The 22,345-nt window shown below is 40.9% G+C and overlaps 1 protein-coding gene across 4 annotated transcripts in view; it reads right to left on the reverse strand.

The window, feature by feature from the left end:
• The window catches only part of NRG1 (neuregulin 1), a 101,728-nt gene that overhangs the window by 9,433 nt on the left and 69,950 nt on the right, over positions 1-22,345 (reverse strand). The window contains exons 2-5 of one of the 4 annotated variants that reach the window (XM_029084595.1): positions 19,784-19,913; positions 13,687-13,754; positions 7,042-7,065; positions 2,348-2,450 (exon numbers count right to left, since the gene is read on the reverse strand). In XM_029084595.1, coding sequence (XP_028940428.1) covers positions 2,348-2,450; positions 7,042-7,065; positions 13,687-13,754; positions 19,784-19,913 — 325 coding nt within the window. Of the gene's footprint in view, positions 1-2,347; positions 2,451-7,041; positions 7,066-12,974; positions 13,034-13,686; positions 13,755-19,783; positions 19,914-22,345 lie in introns of those variants that run through there. The other 3 variants (XM_010166376.2, XM_010166377.2, XM_029084596.1) reach the window with 3 other exon arrangements.

Raw genomic sequence — 22,345 nt, forward strand, 5'->3', positions numbered from 1 at the left:
ATATTCCCCAGTTTTGTCTGACTATACTGGAGAACGTTCACTGTCCTGTCACAGGATCCAGGGAAATGAAGGGAGGATGCAGGCTCCAACGCACTGTAGAGTGCATATGACCTTGACTGTGGCAAGAGCTAAAATACACACAATTTCCTAAGCTGTATGCAGAAGTGCAGAAAGTTTTGGCAGGGTAGGACAGTGTAAAATATAACCATTTTCAATCCCATTTTGAACTCGAGGGGACTATTTCCAGCTTTCCAAAAAGGAGGGGGGAGGGAAAATAATAAATACGTTGAAGTTTGATAGCCAGGGAAGCTTAAGGACAAAGAAAGTACAACTTGACACACTGCATTTTACATATTTTCTCCGTGTGTATGTCCTGGATAGTAGAAGATGTTTCATTTATGTCACTCCACATGAACGATATAAGCACACACAGCTGCCTTGGAAATGCTCCTGTCTCAGCAGGACACTGTCCCTTATCCATGTGGGCTTTGTGTTTGGAGGATCAGGCATCACCTTAGGACACACAGGTGATTAAGGCGGATGGAGACTGCAGTAGCAGGAGATATCTGAATAGCTACTCAAGGAGCAGCCTGGGCTGAGAAGCAACACAGACAGGGGTTTAACTTGGCTTCACAGCACTCCTTCATGTGACCTTGGAGACCTTGAGAGCTGAGGACAACCTGAGTCCCACGACATGGCAGAGAAAGTGGGTTCTAGAGGGAGCTTGAGTTCATAATCTATGGGTCTGAGATCCTGGCACATATTGCCCAGGAATCTGTCCCTAGGAAACCTCATTACTTCCCTCGAGTGATCAATTTACTTGCATTTTGGGTGCCTCCACGTGTTCTGTTTGTCCTCTAGTACAAGGACACTAACTAAAAAAAGAAATTTTCTCTAGGAAACTGAGAAGAGAGAATAATGGGAAAGCTAATGTGTACTTCACTTATTTCGAGAAGCCCTTCCCTTAATGTAAACGACTTGCAAATAAAGCATCTCTGAATTAAGTCTCAGAAGATATTGCCTTAGCATTTGACCAGCAGTACCTCTTGGCAAGGAGACCAATAAAATCTAAGCCATTACATTTTATTTAGCGTGTTCTCCTAATACCATTCCAGCATTTCCCCCGGTTTCTGGGTTTTTCCTTATTAGGAGGAAAGAGCACACGGGAGCATGTCACAGATAGCAGTCTGGCATCACTACTGCATTTGGAGGGCCATGAACTGGCAGCTCACTTTCACCAGTTGTGTTTGAAAACATTTCATTTTTGGCTGGCAGTGATTGCTGATGTCTGAGACAAACCGTGACAAAGCATCCAGACCCTTGATGGGGGTCCCTCCCCCCTTGGGGGCCCTTTATATAGAAAACCATACTTCAGAACCCTGACAAAATGTTTGTTGAAATTTCATGGGAATGTCTTGGCTGTTTTTGATGAATTTTGGACCATGAAATATATTATTTAGCTGCCCTGGCTTGCCAGTTGTCATTTCTAAAAGCAGTAATTGAGCTGTTTCAGTTGTGCCCCACTGGCCACTGGCACAAGGCTGTAGGTGGGAGCAGTGTGTATGTGTGGCCAGACTCTCACTGAGCAGGGCAAATGATTCCCCTCCTCCCCCACTTTAACACGTCCATTATTAGTGGGGCTTACAAAGCAAACCAACAACCCAGCTGCCAATCAGGTTTTGTAACAGTAAATCAGGTTTATACAAATGTAGAAGATTTATGATAAGGGTTTTCTATGTATTAGTAAGGAGATTTATAAGAGCAGTCAGAAGTTTTGCAGCACTAATCCTGCTGATGTCCGGTGTAATTTATGGTCCAGAGTGCCTTATGCATGTTTGAGAGTCACCCCCAGTAATTTACAGAGACTCACAGAAGGCATTTAAGTGCCTACTTCTACATTGGGAGCACTTCTGCATTAAGTTCTTCGGCCTTTGGTATTTAGTAACTTTTAGCATCATTAATCTTGCCCCAGGTACAAACAAACTAGGCTGATACATAAAATTTACTGCTAGAGAGCAACATGATTCCAGTGTTGAGGTTTGTTCCTTTCCAGCTGGGGAAACCAGCTGCAACGAGTGACAAAGAATTGCAAGTCAGTGAAATTTGCTCGAGTCACATTTAAAGGGTGAGAAACCTTTCAGATACTTGTCTTATTTTTGCAGTGCTGATGGACATGGAGACATGCACCCGTCTGGCTTGGACCAGAGCACCCTGCCCACAGGATTGTCTCTTCAGCTTAGCTGAAGAAACCCAGATATAACCTTATGCTCAGAGGAGCAGAAGCTACAGTCAATTCGGAAGGCCCTGATCAATGACCACAGATATAAAAAAGAAGAGAAAAGTTTACTTGGTTTTGCAGTAGGCCACCACACACATGATGCCAACTACTAGAAGAGCAATGCAAATGCCAGTTATGGTCAGCACCCGTTTCTGGTACAGTTCCTCAGCTTCTAGAAAGGGACAAAAACAGAGAAGGTCACAACATGGAGGATGGCTAGGCAAGGAGCACACAGTCAACAGCTGGCATGCTACAAATCACTGCACAGATTCACACAGCCACACCGAAAGACAGCCACCATACTTCAGGCAGACTCATTATTGACTGCAAGGAGAACAGGACTACACACACCATGAGCTCTTAACACATTACTGGGGATGAACAATCATCCGTACAGTTACAATCAAATGTAATTTTTTTGTTGCTGTTTACGTGAACAAGAAAAATGTCTAAGAAACAACTTCACAACTGACAAACATTCAGCATTTGCTAGAAATAAAAATGTAATGCACTACGGTAATAACATGAATTTGCAGATGCTTTGGAAGTTTTACTCTGCAAAGACAGCTGGAATGAAGGCCAATTTTATGGGCCTTAAGAGAAATTTATTTTCTTATTATCTTTTTTTTGGATAGTTTTCATACCCAATGTTCTTCTGCCCCCATGTCAATTTATATCTCAGTTGTCTTTACAGGAGAGATTTCAAAATATCCTTCTACATTTGAGACATGAGCTTGGCTTGTAATTATATCCCCAACAGAAATGAAGACAGGTTTTCAGCTCCGGCCACAAAATTCAGACTCTTTCTTCATTGCTCCTCCAAAACCACAGCAATATCAACAACCAGCAGTGCCTTGCATCAGAGAAATGCTGGGTTCCTACTTGTGTCTCTTCGCGTCCAGCAAAAGAACTGCTCTATCATCTAGAGTGGCAGCTTGTTCAGTGATGACAACTTGTTACTGATGTCATTCATCAGAGACATTTCACTTTCATAAAGACATTAGTAGCTCTGGAAATGTTTGGATTGGAGCTACTCATGCAGCCCAGTCTCACTCATGCTGGGCACAGAGCATCACTGCCTGCTGTGCTGGGGAAACATTATGTAAGGAGCCCTGAAACAGGCTCCAGGTGTGTTCTGTGTTGATGCTTTACAGATGCGGATTTGCATTCCTGGTTTTAGGACAAAAACGAGTGTCTAGCTTGGGGTTTTTTTCTCAAGTCTTATTTTTGATTAAGCAGAAAGTCCAGAAAACTTGCGCTGGAGGATCCAGACTGGAGGATGACCTTCGGTCAGACTGCAGTATTGACCACAGAATGCCAGCAGGTGATTAAAAATAAATGAATGAATAAAAACTGCACAGCTCTGCACTACTTTTGGGATAAATGCCAGCACTATTCCTGGTGGAAGGGACTTACAAGAACATAAAAGGTCTGTGGGGCAATTCACCAGGAGCCACAGAGATACACAATGGTCCCTCACATGTGCCATGGGTCTCTGTCCAAGCTCAGGCACTTAAATGATGTTCTGTCATAAACGTCACGTCCGTTCAGGAGAAAATGCTCCCTACTGAAGGGGAAGCAGTCATTCCTCCAGTGCTGACCAGGCTTATCTAGTTTAGTTTTAAAGCTGATGAGGTCAAATGGCAACAAACCATAAAGCAAAAAGAAATCTTAATTTCTCTGATACAATGCACCTTATTGTGGAATGAATTTGTCCTACAAGCCAAACCCACTGTAAAACAAAACACCAGCAAACAGGTCATAAGTACCGTGGGACAAAATTAATAGCAATGACTATTAACAAGGGGGAGGGGGGTGGGGGGAGAGGGGAAGAAGTGAGTTTGGTAGAACTAGGAGGCTGCAAAAATGTATTAAAGAAAACAAAAATATAATTCCAAGAACAGAAAGTCAAAAAAGGGAAGGAAGAAAGGGTTGAAACTCCAAACCAAACCAGGACAAAGAGAAAAAGAGGAAGGTGAAATACAGGGAAAAACAAGGTTAAAGGGTTGAGAAGTCAACTGCAGGCCTGGCAAGCATGCTTGACACTAGGAAAAACAGAGTGAAGAAATGCTTGGGGACAAAATAAAAAAAAAAAAAAGGCTGAAGCAGAAGATGAAAGGATTTCTCATACAGCATAACTCCTCGCCTAGGCTAGTTAGTGGCACTTGATCCTTTTCCCATTTTTACCCCTTCTGAAAGCGCTTATTAGTTAGCCATGGAAATGGTGTATTACAAGGATGCCACAGGAAACAGGAGAATTGTGCTAAGCAATTTAGGGGCAAATTTGAAATGCTTTGAACTATTCTTTCTTTTCCTTTTTTTTTTTTTTTTTCATGCTGTCAGCTGTTAGCTTGGGAAAGCAAAATGAATAACAACATACCAACCCATTTTTCTTGGAGGGGAAGGGGGAGGAGGAAGGAGATTAATTAACAGTGGAAACTCCGCTTGGTTGTTTATACTTAGGGAAAAATGGCACTGACTCCAGGAGGTTTACTCCAGGCTGAGGCTGTTGCAAACAAGCTGGGCAGCTGGCTGGTGACAGCCTTGCTAAGCGTGCCAGTGGGTTGAGGCTTGTTGCTTGTGTGTCGGATGCTCCCCGCACTGCAGGGGAGTGGGATGCAGCAAGGGATGCTCCTTGCACCCCCATGTCTGCTGGGACTGTAGGTATTGAGGGGACTGGAGGGGTAAACCCCTGGGTCTGCTTTCACTGCCTTCAGTCCCTCCTGTGCCCCTCGAAACGAGGCCCTTAGGACAATACAGCTTGACATGGTGTGCATGATCAGCAGCACCGCCATGCCCTTCCTCGAGCCATGGCAGGGACGGCTGCTGGGGAAGGCACGCATGTCTGGGCATTTCTTGCTTGGCAAACCATCAAGCTCCCATGTGAAGCTGGCCTTGCTCCTGGCTGACATGGCCTCCCTGCCTAGGACAGCAGGGGCTGCCTGGGGGTGCTGCCGAGGGGTGCAGGGGATGCTGGTGGCTGGGACAAGCCAGGTCAGGCCAGGGATCTGGGCCATGGCTCTGCAAGCAGCATGGCACCTTGAGGATGAGCCTTGGCCTCTCTGTTCAAGGCCAGAAGAGTTTTGCGAAGCAGGGACCAAACGCCCACAGGGCATGTGCAGTTATATTGGGTCTCGCCCCAAAACTGCCCTCTCCCTTTGACCAGTGTTAACGTTTACTGAGACAGTTAATGACGCCCAGCCAAATAACACAGGCTGTGTTTGCCGCGCTCATCAGACTAGCTTGGGAAAAATTAACAGCAGCCTTGGGGAAAAGTCTGTAGAGAAATGTATGTGCAGTGAGAATTTAGTGAAGATTTTCGCTTGTTAAATATTAAAAATCATTTGAATACATTTTTTTTCCCCCTGCAGAATGCTAGGAAAATCAAATCAATGTGACACTTAAAGATCTTAAATCCCTCTATGTGCAGCCTTTTGAACATGCACATTATGCAATTCATTTTACATCACCATAATTTATACATAATTGATGATATATATGGTCTTAAATTTGCTCTATTTAAAAGTTTTTCTTCTTACAGGTCTCTGTGGATTTTTGAAAGAATTTAATTGCAAGAGGTGGTTCCACTGATGTAATTTCATATATGAAGCAAAATTTGCAAGTCAGTTTTTTAAAGCATTTTAATTTAATTCCTCATATGTTAATACAGCCATATATCTTCTACTACAATCTAGTATTTATGAGTGAGAATTAATATTGTCTTGTGACAATAATAATGACAATAAACTGGGTTGGAAGAGATTTTTTAAATTTGGACTTGTAATGGGTTTTCCACAGTTCACAGCTTGAGCTAATGACATTTTGTGAGGGCATTTTTAATAAAAACATGAACTAAAACTGTGTGAAAAACATCACTGTCTGGTTCTTCTCATTTACAGACAATTTTAGGAGATTCCAAACTAAAACTGACCTAAATTCCAAGTTAGCCTATTCAAGAGATGCATTATTTGTACCCCTGATTGCTAAATGTTAGTCAAATAAGTACAGTCTATTCATGAAGAAGACTTATAAGATCTGTTTCTATTATATTTAAGCTGAAGTGTAAAAATGGTACCTACTGCCAATGTTCTTGGCTGGGTGCAAGAGGAGTTTGGTATTTAATATATTGAATATATTTGCTGACTTGAGGATCTGGAGTCTAGCTATGAATCTCTACTGAAGTTTCTAAGTAACTTTCAGTTATTTTCTAATTTACAGACCTAGAAATGAATGTATATATGCATGTCATTTACACATAAGTATATGCATCTGGTTTGCATACCTAGCTGTGGGTTTAGACATAAAACTTTACTTGGAAAGCAGAACTTGAAACTGTAAGTTTGCAGAATTTTAAGTGACTATAACAGCTTATCTTTTTTTTTTTATAGACTAGTTAGTTAGTAATTTTGCTAATGCTTACAGTGTTTCCAAAATCTGGCAACCTTAGAAGAATTTAGCAAAAGCAAATGTCAAAACTAGTCAAAACTACACAGCAGAAAAATAAATATACGTTATGTTATCATTACTTCAGTAATTCCTAGAATTCCTTAGGTCTGGAATATCCTATATCACTATTATTACCATTTTAGTGAGCTGATTTCCGCTAACATTTTGACAAAAGTTGTTGTTATAGCTGTATGATCCCTTCTAAAGCATAAAGGAATTGGTTAGGATTAAAAAGGGGAGGTGAAGAAAAAAAATAAAAAGGGGTTTATCTTTCAGGCTCTAAAATCTGCAGGCTAAAAGGAATGATTGGTCCATACCCATAAATTCAATCCCAAGATGCTCTGCCAATGCAGAAAGTTGACAAAAAAAAAGAAAGAAAAAGAAAAAGTTTCAGAAAAAAGCAATATACTGTACTCAAAAACAAATCACATATGCGAATTACAGCTATTCTGTGTTTGCACATGAACCAGGACAAAGGGATGTGTGGTTACGTGGGCAGTGCTCAAGTGTGCCTCTGTTAGCTACATGGCCAAACCTCCTGCAAGGGTTACACACAAAAATATGTGTGGGGGACCTGAACAGCCACAGTGCAGGGAACACAGTAGGAACCATTAACTCTTAAAGATCTTACTGAGATGAAGGGCATGATGGCCTGAGAGTGCCATGTGAAATGGCTGGTTGTTCATGAGAGCACAGGGATGCTTTACAAGGGGTGCCATCCCCCTGCAAATGGGTCATGCATTGCACTCCCTTCTGGCCCTGCTCCTGTCCCCAGTATGCAGCTCCTTGCTCTTGTGGTTTGTGACCTGGAGGGGGCTGGCACTGCTTGCTCAGCAAATGGATGGCAGCAGGGCTCTCATTTCTGGACAATGAGGAGCCAGTCTCTTTTCCCCTGCCTTTGGGATGCGCTGCGTCAGCAGAACTAGCCACCGGCTGTGTCGATGCACCTTGGAGTGCACAGGCAGATGCCATTTCCGCAGATCACATGCCTAAATTAGCATCCCCCAGGCTCCAGCAGTCGAAGGTGAGGAGGAACACCAGTTTCCCCCTGGCAGGTACCCTAAGAGACCCTTCCCACGGGGCCAACACCATAACCATGGTAGGTCTCACTTTCTTTGTCCTTGTATGCTGTGAAATTTAAATACAGTCCTAATTTTCTGACCAAATGGATTTTTATGTAGTTTGTACACATGGAGATTGCCAATTCTTTCCTGCCAATCAGTAGCATTTTAAGGGTTAAGTAACTTGGAATCCATCCAGGTCTCTTCCTAAAGAGCTGGTATTACATGCCTATGCGGACACTGCTAATGATACACATTAGTTGCGTAGAAAGCTTGGTTAAGTCTTCAATAAAATGAATGACATGCCCATGCATACATATTGCTGTATTTATGCTTGCTTATAGTTAAGGCACCTAGCCTGAATGTAATTTAATTTTAGGGGAAGTCATTCATATCATGCAGTTTCTATTTCAAATAATTAAATGGGAAGTCGGTACTTAAAATGGGAATATATTCTGGCTGAAAGCCCGAACAAGAAAACATGCTGAAAAAACATGCATTGCTTATTCAAACCTAGATGGCATGTAGCTCTTATTTATCTTTGGTATTCCTAGCTACGTTTCCTAGACCTGATTAAAAGGAAGCAGACTATCCCAATGCTTCTCAGTTTATAAACCGGTCATTATTTTTTATCTTTTCTTATTTAACCCAGTATTGTTGCATACTTTTTACATGCAATGTGGTTCCTATTGACTATTTGTCCAGGTGCTCTAAGAAGAAATACAATTAATTATTTTTAACAGCTCAGTTTTAATTCTGGATGTAATTTTTGTGGGGACAGTATTGGAAGAAAAAATGCTTGGGATGCAGGGTTTTTTCCAAGAAGTGAATTACAACTACAACTCCTTAGATATATTGTAGCATGCTGGGGTACAGGGCCTACAGAACAAGATTACAATGCCTAGAGATGCTGGAAGAGGTCCTCCAGGACCACAGATCATGCTGTGTTTATGAGAAGTGTGCCACAGCTACTGGGCACCCAAGATTTTGGGGTGGCTATTCTATATAGAGTTAGGTGGGTGGGTAGCCTGGGGGCATAGGCTGCCCAGTGAGGGGTGAGCACAGTTGTGTGGAGACTTTGCATCTAACATGGGATGGACCCATTTGGATCAACTGCATGCAGCAGCAGAGACGTCCAGGGAGACCAATTTCACCTCTGAAGCGTTTAGGTGCCATGTTTTTTAAGTCATTGTTTAGTTTTCTTATTAAATGTGTTCTGTGGCTAATGAGAAATTATTTTAAAAAGTTTCTTTTTCATGTAAATTGAGTTGAAAACAAACTAAAATCCCCCAAACCATCACGGAGCAGAACCCCTACACGTTGGCCAATTCTGCTTGAGGGGCTGGGATCCTGTGTCTCTCTGTGAGGCTTAGGATTCACTTTGGATCCTAAATCTTGGTTCATATCAGTAGTACTCAGGCTGCAAAAGTCAGTTTTGAACTTGGGATGTTGAGTCCTATGGCTCCTCTAAAACTGTTATCCTACAACTGATCTGAGTCTCAGAAGTAGAGAAAATGTCCTTTCTTAATTATTCTATCATAGCAGTTTTAGGATTTAATGAGCATTAACTGAGCAGTTTGTAGTGAAAAACTGTCTTCTTTAACTCTGAGCAGAAGATGGACAATGACATTTTCCCCATCTGTTTGTATCATTTAGGAGTCTTGGTCTGCACATAAAGAGTACAATTCAGGGTGCTGAAAGGCTTTAGAAAATGAAAATCCCAGGTTAAGATTTTCTAGTGCCCTCATACAGATGTGAACACTTGAGAAATATATAGAAACTGAGAAATACTGAGATAGTAGAATTGCTGAAAAATGGACTTTTGAAGATCTGTAGTTTATGTGGAAAGACTGAAAAATTGAGGCTGTTACAGACTAACAGCAGTTTTGATCATGCCTCTAGAATATCATAGCCTTACTCAACTCTTGCCCCTTTAATTTCTCAGCCAGGCTCATCTTGACAATACGAGGCAGGGGCTGTAATCTAAACAAAAATTTCCCTCTGCCCCTCTTGGTATTGCCCCTTGTGCTCTCCAGGGATGGCAGAGCTGAAATGGACACAGTTTAAACTGGTGTCCCGTACTGAAACACTTGCCTTCGATTCATGCCCAACATGGCTCACAGCATGCCCCCCACAATTTATTTTATACTCATAATATGTATATGACTGTTAACTAGTAAAGTAAGCAAGTCAATTGGTCCTTTTGGTGAGGTCCTTGGCCCATCTGGGGCATCTGGGAAGATGAAGAGTTTACCTGTGATTATGCTCTAGAGAAGTTTCCTCAACCTTCTATTAATCCAAGGATCCACAAGTGTTTCTTATCCCAAGGATGATTCTGCACAGTATTGCTACAAGAGTTCTCATGTATAGCTACATAAAAATTAGCCAACACATTTAATGTTAATTAATTACTTTTATTTTTCTCCATTTACCTTGCTTCTTTGCCTTCGAGGGAGTAAATGTGTGGCAGTGGGGAATTTAACAGCCATCACCTCTCAGTCACAACAGGGTGTTCTATGGTTTGGTGTGTTTGCAAAGCTGGATGCCAAGGGACAGTCAGCCCAAACAGCTGTCTCCCTCACATCCATTCCCCATTATGCTCGCATTTCCCCTGGCAGAAAGGAGTGGCATTTCTGTGGAAGAACTTGTCTTAAAATGGAGATCCATCTAAATTCCTGTGTCCCTTTTCAGCCTATTTCTAGTGCACCATGAATCCTCCAGGGCTAACCAAACCCCTGCCAAGATAAGCCAGTTAGCCTTGCACTCTGCTGGGATGGGGGATTTCCAAATGCTGAGCATCAGCCTTGTTTTGATCTTGTAAAAGCCCCTCAGCAAAGCTCATAACTTCAGGACTGTTACAAATACCACCTCTAGGGCAGATTTCTGAAGCTAACTTTTTCTCAACAGCCAAATACTGAGCGTTAGGACAGTAATAGCTTATCGGTAGGCACACTTGGTGAGGAATCCTTTCTTTCCAAATGAAGAAAGATCCTTCTGAAAGCAAGTAAAATTAGGTAGTACTGTATAATTCACATGTACACTTTTTTTTTCCTACTGGCACTTACGCTGTTTAACATTCTGATTTGCTCTGTACTTTGCAGAAGCCGAATCTACAGAGCTAAGTTAATCGCCTACAACACTTGGTGCAAAATATGAGAACATATGCAACATTTGCCTGAAGATAACTCCCATTCTATGGCCCCTTTTTAATTGTATGCTCTGGCTTGCATTGGGTGTAATAATAAAAAGTCATATAAATGCTTCTTCATTATTATTTTTTTTAAATTAAATACAAATGTACCCTCACTGGACACTTTCCAAAACTGTCATTTTAAGATATGTAGCAGTTTAAGAAACCTGACGTTATACTGCAGATGCAGGGTAGGCAGAAATCCCAGAGTCTCATAGGCATTGCCTAGGACTCTCAGAGTAGCCTGAGGTAGGTAGTGGTGTGCTCTCCTGCCAGTGCTGGAGGAGGGCTGGACCAGCTTAAGTACTTACAGCTGAGCATAACTCTTGCAGAAAGGCAAGGGTGTCTGTGCCTTTTCCATGGAGGCACCTTCAGAAAATCTCAGCCTGGTGTCTACTGCCCAAAGATTCCTTTAAAAATCCCAACCAGAGTTAGGAAACTGAAAAACTAATGAAGGAAATTCCACCTAAACATTTTCTCTCCCCAGGTAGGAAAATGAATTTATGATCAACATATGATTCTTCCATAGTTTTCAGGGCAAATTCAGCAGCAAACAATGGATCTTATATTTTTATACCACCTCCTTTTAAATGATTCTTCTAAGATCAGAAAACTTTCACTGCACTTTTCACCACAATACACAGAGAAGGCCATTTAAATCTATAATGTGTTAAACTGTAACAGCATAAAATTTTTCAAATCCATAGTTACCAGAAGCATTTAGAAAATAACTCACACTAATACAGCTTTTAAAACAGGCCATAAAATACACACTTGAATGCTGGAAGGTTTGGCCTCCAGTCAGCACCCTTGGGATTTACATGGGTAGCTTCCATGATGGGCAATATGAATTATATATGGACATTTTTTCATCCACCAGTATAAGAGAAAACCTATGCATCTCTTCAGGCTCCAAAATGTCCAGCACATGCTAACAGCTTTTGACCTATAAACTAATGGAAATTAAATTAAGCTAGCCTATAGCCTCTGAAATCTTTCTGTGCTGGCAAGTAATCAATCAAAAAAATAGTTCCTATAATACTGATCTTAGATCATAGTACATTCTGATGCCAGCGACAATTAATTATGAATAGTACACATGCATTAGAATGTAAGATCTAAGCAATTTTCTTACATGTTACCTTTGACTTTGCTAAAGCTAATGAGAGAAAATAAATATTCAGTGTACTTTGTGTTTCTTCCCAGACAAGTAACAATAATTAACCCATCCCTCCATGGGAAAGCTTATGTGACTGCAGTGCTGATTCTACCAGCAGTCTGACACAGAGTCCTCTGTGTGTGCGTGTGTACGTGTGTGTGTGTGTGTGTGTGTGTCTGGTACATCGCTTTGGCCAATTAATCTGGCTCTGAAATACTTGATCTCTTGCACCTGTTATCCACAAATAAATATGTCAGACCTCACTGTTTATCCAATCTCTCCTCTTTTTCTTTCTGTACTCTTTAACTTGAAATTTGGGCAATGAGCAGGAAGAACACTTTAATCCTGTTTGGCATGTGCTTATTAGAAACGATGTAAGCACGTCAACTACCTTTAACTTGTAGGTCCAAATACAAATATCATATGCAAGTAGAGGACTAGCTACCTGTCCCTTTGTTGGGGGACTACTGCCCTGTATAGAGATTCAGAAGCTTTTTGTGGCAAATAAAACATGAGACTTTTAAAATGTCATTTTTGCGCTTTTACTGCTTGATGTCAGTGGGAAGACCATATCACATCATTCAATGTTAATTTCACAGCGTTCCTAAGTCTTGCATTTCCCCTTAACCTCAATGCCAAACAGTCCAGGAGAGTATTGCAATTGCTTTTTGTTATAATTTTCATGCAACAGGCGGAGACAATCAAAATATTAGGCCTTAGGCAACAAGTCTAGTTACAGATTAAAAAAAAAAAAAATCGGAGGAAAGATGCAGCGACAAGAAAGCAGCACCGACTGAGCATGCTTCTACTGCAGCACAGACAGAAAGGTAGTGGACGTACTGTAGAAGCTGGCCATTACGTAGTTTTGGCAGCGATCACCAGTAAATTCATTTGGGCACCTGAGAGGAAAAACAAACAAAAAAAATGGTAGAGAAAAAACAGAGAAAAGAGAAGAGGTGAATATATGCTAAGAAAGAAGCTCCTTCAGTGTGAACTGATATGACTTGGTGAGTTCACTTTCAGAAACTGAATCTCGGTTTAGCCTGTCAAAATGGCTTCAGGTGTTGAGAGCAACTCATTTGCTCTGTGTAAATGAAAAGAAATGCCCCCCCTGAAAAACCAGCCAAAACCAAACCAATCCAGATCAAAGTGTGTTTCAAGATGTGAGAGAGAAATTCACCATTTCAAATTCCCAAATTGCTTTTAGGATGCACTTTCCACAAGGCAGCGAGGACACAAGATCTGTACATCACTCATCTTCATGAGTTTGCTCTTTTAGGGTTGCACTTTACAGCAGTCTCCCAAACAAGAAAGCTGCCAGTGTGTGCAATGCAAATGCATCTGCGAATGGATGGAAAGATAAAAAATCACACAAATGAGAAACATTTTGGAGGTCAATAATGCCATGGTGTACAGATTTTACTTTAGAGAATCAGGTCATAAATTAGTGTGTAAAGAGGCCGGTTCCAGCTGAACTGTGAAAACACCAAGTGCTATTGATTTTGTTGCTGTAGTTGGGGAAGAAAGCAAAGTTCAGATTATTTTAACATACTTTCTTGGTTTTGGATTTTCATGGGCAGAGTTTCAGTACATCTTGCTCCAGTGAATCCAGGTTGGCACCTAAAGGGCAAAAACGTGATAAGCAATAGTACACCAAAACCACTGCACTAACAGACTGACATCTGCTGGCCTATGGAGATGGGAGTGCATTAAGCGACCTCCTGGTTAGGTGTTAGTGAAAAATGATCAGAAAAGGGGCAAGAAAGTGTAACCTTTCCAGAAGATAACACTTTGAAAAATTTACAGCAAAAATTCAACAGAGAAAAAAAATCTAAAGTCTTTTTGTTTGTCTGTTTTGAAAAAGAAAGAAGAATCAGGGCTAGCAAAAATGTGTATCAGCTCATTGCTTATTTCACCTCATTAGAGGACCTGGTTGAGTTTTTTTAAAGTTTGCAATGCAGTGTATAACAGCAATTTACACTGTTGCTTTCACCAGTCACATAAAATCTATGAAAATACCATTATTTCCCTATTTCTGTAATGGCATTTTGTGTCTTCCAGTAATTTCCTTTGAAGGGGAATGGTTAGAACAGCAAACACAGAAAAGCCAAAAAAATTCCAAAAAGTGAGAAGACAAACTCAAACCCAAAGGCAGAAAGTATTTAACATATTTAACATGGCTGACAAATAGAAAAATAGTCAGTCCAGTCAATAAGCACGATGAGAGGGCAGAGTTGTTCTCAAAATTTGAAGCCCCATAGCTCTCTGTACTTTCCCTTCATAACCTCTTCTGCGAAAATCTTCAGTGCAGCTTGCCCCTTGGTCATAGGGAAGGAATTTCTCTTCTGTGCTTTGCCTGTCTTCTCTTCTGCTGCTGCCCGTCAATTCTTCCTTCAACTTTAGACTCCATTTTGGGGCAGAGCTCAGGCATTTGCTCACAAAATATCACCATAGCAATGCAGGCTCCTGTGCTTCAGCCGTAAGTGTGAATGACCGTCCAACACACTAAATGTCTACAGATTTCAGTCTTCTTTCCTTCTCCCTCTTCTATCCACTTTTACTCAGTATGTAACCTGGAATTACCCAGTATTTGCTTCCTTGAATACTTTTCACTTGTGTTGCCTGTCTTTCTGATGCTCTCCATGCATTTGCCATGGGGCAAGAATCTCCCCCTCTTCCTCTCCTTCTGCCAATCTGGTGCTAGCCTCCTTTTCAAACTGCTTCATCATTTACTTGCCAGGGACTGAACAGTCTTCTTATTTGCAAATGCAAGTTGTTCAGAACCTCTTCTATCCATCTGAGTTTCACATGCACTGAAAACTGTCCTGATTTTTTAAATTCCACCCTTCCACAACTGTCTCTATCCCTAAGGGTCAGGAATGCTGCTATTGTACAAGTGGAACTTACAGAAAAGCACTTTGGCAGATGACCAGTGTCAGGCATAAACACTAGTATCTTGTTCAAACAAACCATGCAAGAATGGTTTTTGTACAATAAAGGTACATTTGGAGGATCTGTAGATGACTGGAGCTGACTTGCTGTGTTGATGTATTTGTTTATTAAGTAAGGCATTTTATGTTCTTCAGAGCCAAAGTCGCATCTTTTGGTAAGTAAGTGTGGAGGGATCCCAGTCTCCACAGATATAGTCAGTTGAGAAAAATGCAAGAAAAATAACTCTGTCATGAAAAAGTGATATTGCTGGGCATGATAGAAGACTTTTTGCATCTGTGATAGAAAGCAAAATACCTTTGATAGAAAGCATTTTGATCTGTGTTACTGAACGGGAGTAAAAATATTTTACCCCCATGATTTCAGTTTTATTTTGTACTACAGTGATCTTGTTCAATACCCATCCCCAGAAAACTGGCATTCACTCCTGCATTGGCTTTCATTTCACAGGGACCTCTACATCTTGTTCATCAGGCTCAACCCTACACAATTCCAATGAACATGCTGTTGATTTAAAGACTCAGGCTTTGCTCCTGTCACTGTCCAGTGGTGGTTGTTTGCTCCACCTGTGCTTGTTTTCAGATGTTGGTGCAGCTGTAGAGGTGATGAAAACAACTCAAGCACTGGTGCAGACAATGCTGAAATTGCTTCCAGACCAAGCAAGGTCAGCCTTGTTGAGATGGTGCTGAAAACAGTCCAGGTGTGTTTATACTCGCTATGAAACCACTGTCAGCAAACAGGTCCAGGGTGAGCTAGCGGAGATGAGAGCCGAGATGAGCCTGGCCGTTTGTGATTATGTGTGAATGCTAGAGGCATTTTATTGCTCAGATATGCAGTGAAGCACCATTTCCAGTGCTGTTTGGCAGGTCATTTACTGCAGACTGTTTTTACAAACAGTTTGTGATAATGTCTTTTTCAAAACACACTTTGTCCTACTCAAAGCTTCCAGACGTTATTTCTTGTTGACTCTTTCTTTTCTAGTTCATTACCCATGTACCATTTTCTTTTATGACACTAGCAAAAGCTGGAGTCAAGCAACTCCTGGCAACAGAGACTTACACAAATAGACATTTGTGCTGCTAAAGCCTTATAATTTCCTTTCTGCATGAAAAAAAAGGCTACTTGGACTATTTATTTATTGTATTAACTAACTGGGTGAAACCACAATACTAAACCACATATACTAAAAGAATATCTTTTTTCCTTTACACATGGTAGTTGCAAATAGCAGTATTTGCCTGCATTCAGAAAACACTTCTCAGAACATCAAACACATATCATCAAACAGTGGTTTTTGGCAGTAATGGACAAATGGATCAGGACCTCTCATTTCTATTTCATCCACTGCCTATAAGCAAATGCATTGTGGGAGAATGTTTTTTTCTTCCACAGAAAGTTTTCTTCCATATTTAGTTGTCCCTTTCATAGTCTAAGTCAGAACTAGCATTTCTATCCTGCCTTTTGAATAAATATCTCTGCAACTTTTGGTATCATCGTGGAAACGAATTTTCTCTTTTTGCTGTTTTCAATAACCTTCTGTCAATTTCTATGCCACCAAGGCCTTTACACGAAGATAGATATTGAAACTGGCTGTATCATTAAAAAGTACATAATGCAGCCTTCTGCTGTTAAGAAGCAGCAACCTTCTGCTAGAGAGAAGCATTATTTTAATCCAGTGAAATTCAGATACAAATTAATTTCTTCAGTAACAGCAAAAGCACTAGAAAAGATGATCTCTTTGTATGAAGAATCAATTAGTCAGACCAGCAAGGCCTTCATGGTAGGATACTTCAAAAGAATACTCTAAAAGCCTAACAGATACTACATTTGTATATGCTAGGAATTCTGGTCTTAATTTTGTATTTATTGAAGAAGTTATCTGATTTTTGTCTTCAGTGAACTTGGAGACACATTTCCAACTGAAATGAAATTACTTAGGAATCTCAGTCTCATAGGAAGCCAGTAATGTCCAGGCTTCCAAAGTCTATGATACTTTCAAAATGTGACTCATAGTCCTGTGAAATTTTTGAAAATTTTATACACTGGCTATTTAAGTAGCCTCTAAGCTTCCTTTTTAATCTTTCATATTTTGAGATTGTTTTGTTCAGTCTGGGGCCATAATTAAAATACATGTAGAGAACATACACAGATAGAGCTGTACAATGCATACTTCACACATTTTTTGAGTATTTCACATGGTTACCTCTTGAAAGCAGGGAATTTTCTCAAAGTTCACATCAGTATCTGTGACAGCCTGATCTGATCCATTCTGCATCGTTACACTATGTATTTTACAAAACCTTTTTTTTTTTTAAAAAAAAAAGAAACATAGATTTTAACAGAAGATTGATTTAGGAGCTCCTTTTTTAATAGAATAGGGGCTTTACAAAACCAGAGATATCACTTGGAAAATTCCATGGTTGTTGTGAATCTGAGTCATGTTTTTTGGTTAGGGATAAAACCAATTTAGAATGATAAGGCTCATGCGTTAGAAATTTTGTTTTTGCTCTCAACAGATGGACCATATGGAAAAATGTGAACTTGCTACTGAGGCAGAAATATGAAGAGCAAGTACCATATTTCAAGCATTCTGTTTCCACAGGCATGTTCTCAGGGAAGATTTATGTTCTCAGAACAATAAATGCAATGTGTACTGGTTAGATACTTATTTTAATTAACACTGGAATACTAGGATTAAAAGTAGACATTTGTATTTTTAATGAAATAAGAAGAGAACCGTATTTTGTCTCTTTATTTTCCCAGTACACTCACTTTCAAGTAGTCACACTTTTATTTCTTAGGTGGTTGTACTGCATCCTGTTTTGCTACACAACATAAAGTTTCAGTACCGGCAAGTATAAGTGTTAGAGGGCATAGCAAAAGGCCCTGCAAAATAGCAGTGGCCCTGACTGTCCTCAGGATAAGAATCCTTTTCCACTGCCTTACTGGAAATGAGATTCACCTTCTCTGATTTTACAGCTCTGATGCTTTTTCCAAATAGGTCTCAGCCACCCAGAGAGAGGCACATCTGCCAAATTTGGGAATTGCCTTTTCTTTTAACTCCAGCCCCAGAATGAAAGGTTATTTATTTCTTGTCTACAAGAGGTAAAAAAGTTCCCACTTCATTCAAGTGTCTCCAAGACATTTATTTAAAAAATTAGCCAATCTATAACACGAAAGAACACAGTCATAACTCTGAATTTAAAAAAAGAAAAAGTCCCTATACCAGTGAAAATGTGATACCTCTGAAACTGTCAAGACAATGGTAATTACTAACAAGTCTGCTAGCTGCTCAGTTCTGCTGCCCTGGAATTTTCTGAGCAGTGGTTGGATAGGAAGTTGAAACAGGCAGGTAGGCTCTCGTACATGCTCTGGAGAATCAAAACAAACTGCTCATCTTGTACTCCTGGCTTACAACAATCATACAAATTTAACACAAATCTTTCTCTCTCTCTTGCTCAAAAAAGAGTCCAACCCATGACAGCCAGTAACTTTTCCATATTCACTTTAGCTAAAAACGATTCTAAAATCAATGAAATACTCATCACTTTCAGCAACAGAGCAATCTGTGAAAAACAAAAGGAAAACAAAGCTCATAAAGCGCAGGTAATATCCTTCTACAAAAAAAGAAAACTCACAAGTAAAGCAGAATACTGAGGTTTGGTGTTTGTGGGTTTTTTTTGGGGTGGGTTTTTTGTTTTGTTTTGTTTTGTTTTTAAATTAATGACAAACAGTCTATGCCTTCCTGGCCTAATGAAAGAGACCTTCACTTAACTCACCCACCAGAAATCTATGCAGCTACAGCAGGTGACAGTCTTTAGTGAACACTGTCTCTTGTCTGTCTGGAAAACAGCAATATCCTCACAAAAGTACCACCTTTCCACTCAGTCCTGGTAGGTCCCAAGGATGTCTCCGAAAGTTTAAATGCTGAGCTCCCTCTCAAGCCAGAGGGATGCAGTAACTTACTATGACCAGTTTAGCTCCAGAGGTAAATGCTACATGATGCGCCCCCAGGCAGGAGGTGAACTCCAGTGCTATAGCTCTTCATGGCCATGATGTCCTCCAGCATAAAGGACTATTGCAACAGCCTCATACAGCACAGGTCAGAACTTGAGAAAGGTGCATGAGCATACCCTTAAAACTAAACTCATACTTACACAACTTCCTGAATCAAGATCCTCACACGAAATAGTAACCTCCACCAATTACCATGACATTGATTGTTTTTAATGCAATTAAACACAATGGCAAAAACTTCAGTTGTGAATCCAGCCTCATCAGAAAGTATTCAGTTACTAAAGCAGACAGTAAAAATAACCACTTTGTCCTGTATAAACAGTTATTATCTAATGCAGTTTTCCACACACCTTTTTTTTGCTATTTGCAGTGTATTTAGTTTACAGCATCTGCTTCATTATTTATAACATAAAGCTCAAGCTGTATTACTTCATGCCATGTAAACATCAATGGGGCTTGCTATGCCATTATCACATGGGAAGATTTCCCAGTTAGCTTCTGTTATGCCCCATATATAGAACACATAGGTCATTCTTGGTAAGTTTGCTTTCACATCCACTTAAAAATGAGGACGTATACAATGCCTCAAGTACAGGAGTACAAATGATTCAGGTGCTCCTTTAAAGAAAAAGCATTTCTGGCACCTGGTAGCTCTACCAAAGTAAGCAAATAGGATTTCTTACCTGCACAGGTATCTTGGGGGGTTTGGGAGGTCTTTAACCATGTAACACTCTCCCCCATTTACACAAAAGGCTTTCTGCTTTATATCACATTTTGTGAGATGACTTGTCCCAGTCGTAGATGTGGAAGTGGCTGGAAAAGACAAGGGTGAAAATACAGATCAGAATGGCTTACGTTGTGAGGGATACTTGTATGTGAGGGACGAAGTAAGGCTGGGGAGGATCTGGCAAGTCCTCTGAGCTCTCTATCTACTACTACCATAAGCACAAATTACTTGACCCTGTATTTTGTTGACAGACACAGGGACTGGAGTTGAAACGCATGCCTCAGAGATATGCTACCCCACACTCAGGCTGGGAGGAAGGGACAATTCCACCAGCCCTGTCTGTCAAGTGACCTTAAATTTCTGCAACAGTTGTATATTTCATTAATAACATGCAGTTACTTAAATTGCATTAATTCCATTCAAGTGATTGTGGGGTGTGAGAATCATTACAGACTGCTGATATAGTGCCCAATAAAATGAGACCCTGGATGAGGTTTTTTCCTGGCACTGCCTTGAATTTCAGTGGAGCTTAACCTAAGGCCTCGGGCTGATTCAACCGCTCGGGACTGAACCTCTCAGTCCAGCCACTGCCTTTTTTCCAGAGGAGATGGTGAGTGGCTGAACACTGAATGGCTCCTCCTCTGCTCATAAGCGAGAGCTGTGGCTGCTCTGGTTTGACTCAGTAGGGAGGGTGAGGACAGGAGACCTGGAGGCATTGTCCTTTCCTGATTGTCACCTTTGCGTGCACAGGAGTCTTTGATCTGGAGGCCAGCCTAGCACCTCCTGCAGATGAGCTCATCTGCAAGAAGTATTAAGAGTTTTGGGCCACCAATGCTGCTAGACACCATTAGGTGTCTAAATTGCTATTAAATGGAAGTACCACTGTGCCTGTAGTGTTTATTAGCTTACTCCCTGCTGTGGTTTGGGAATACCTGGAGAAGGCAGAAGCAGGGTTTTGTCAGCAACCTTTAGGGAGGTTGCCAGGGTAGGATGAGAAATCCCAGCCTTAGGATTTGCCCATGCAGTATCTGTTAAGGAAATGATAGTACCCTGACCAAAGGGAACAGTACTGTAGGAAAGACAGTGCTCAAAATGTCCCCACTGTAGTCACTGCTGGTAACTACTGGTGGATCTACCTGAAGTTGCCCTAAACTAACTAACAGCAACAAGGATGATGGGGAGACCATACGTCCTCAGCTTCTCATGTTCCTCTGTACCTGCGAAACCACCTCTATGAGCTTAGTTAAACCTAAGTGAGGCATGTATCTGACAGGCTGCAGCTGCAGACCCAAACTACAATCTTTGGTTGCCTGATAGTTTGGGTAAATTTTGCTCTAAATTCTGTCAAAACAGAGTAGGCATGCTTGAACCCTGGACACCAGTCAGTATGCACCTCAGGAACCATGCCTCTGATGAGCTGCTTGACCTTTGGCAAGTCATTCAGGTTTTTCATTTAACTTGATTTTATCTGCCTAAAACTGAATCTTTCAGTTGTAAGGCATTCTCTACCAGTCACAGAAAGCAGTTCAACTTATCTCCACAATGGGCCAGATAAACAGCCCCTCTGATTGTGTCTGTCTCCTGCAGAGCAAGCTTAAGCTTTTAAGAATATGCCCCTAATTTTTAAATTAATAAAATTAACTGAGGTGACTATCTGTCATCTGTAAAAAGCAGGGAAGATTCCTGCATGGTTTTTGTTTAGGTATCTCCAGACATACATACATTTTGTTACAGTAGTGAACAAATCCCAGTATTTTTGTTTCTGAAAGATAGCTTCTACCCTGAGGTTGAACAATGCTTTTATCTACTGACTGATTCCACTGGAGTTGACTAGAAAGCTGCAAGCACCTACACAAAGGTTGTCTGATATTCAAAGCCTTTTCTAACATGAAGGTACCCAAGGGGCATGTTTATAGTAGGTGACGCGTGACGTTCTACCATTTGCTGCACACAATGAATCCAAAGAAAACATGCTTTTAGCAGATCAGCTATCAACAAAGACCACTTATACATTTTGAGTTGTTCTTTCTGAGAATAAGGATGAAGTGGTCCCTGTCACATTTTATTTTCATGTGTTTCCCATCATATTCCAAGTAAAACTGCAATTTTAGCACTGAACACTTAGGAGAATGGGCCAGTCTGAAAATGGTGCCAGCCAAGGTGGCCCATTAATCACCAGCATGCCACGTTCTTTCTCTTTCTTCCATGATGCCTTTCTTGCATGGGGTGCCCTCCTCTAACGGGCGAGGAAAAGCCCTCCTGTTACCTCTTTCAAAACGCAGGCTCCCTCCTGCTTCTCACTGTTGCACCCACCCATTGTGTCACATCTCCCCAGATTCTTATCTTGACTGGGTCCTCTAAGTGCTAATGAAATGCAAACATGGAGTACTAATTCCTCGTAATAACACATTCCTTTCTCCTGACCCCTCAAAGCATGATTTATAACCTCTCAGACCAGGATAAATTTATGCCCTGTCTAGAGGCAGGAAAAGAGGTCATGTTTTAAGAGTAGTCTGAC

Source organism: Antrostomus carolinensis, unplaced genomic scaffold, assembly GCF_000700745.2.
Source record: "Antrostomus carolinensis isolate BGI_N321 unplaced genomic scaffold, ASM70074v2 scaffold17964, whole genome shotgun sequence".
Taxonomy (NCBI): domain Eukaryota; kingdom Metazoa; phylum Chordata; class Aves; order Caprimulgiformes; family Caprimulgidae; genus Antrostomus; species Antrostomus carolinensis.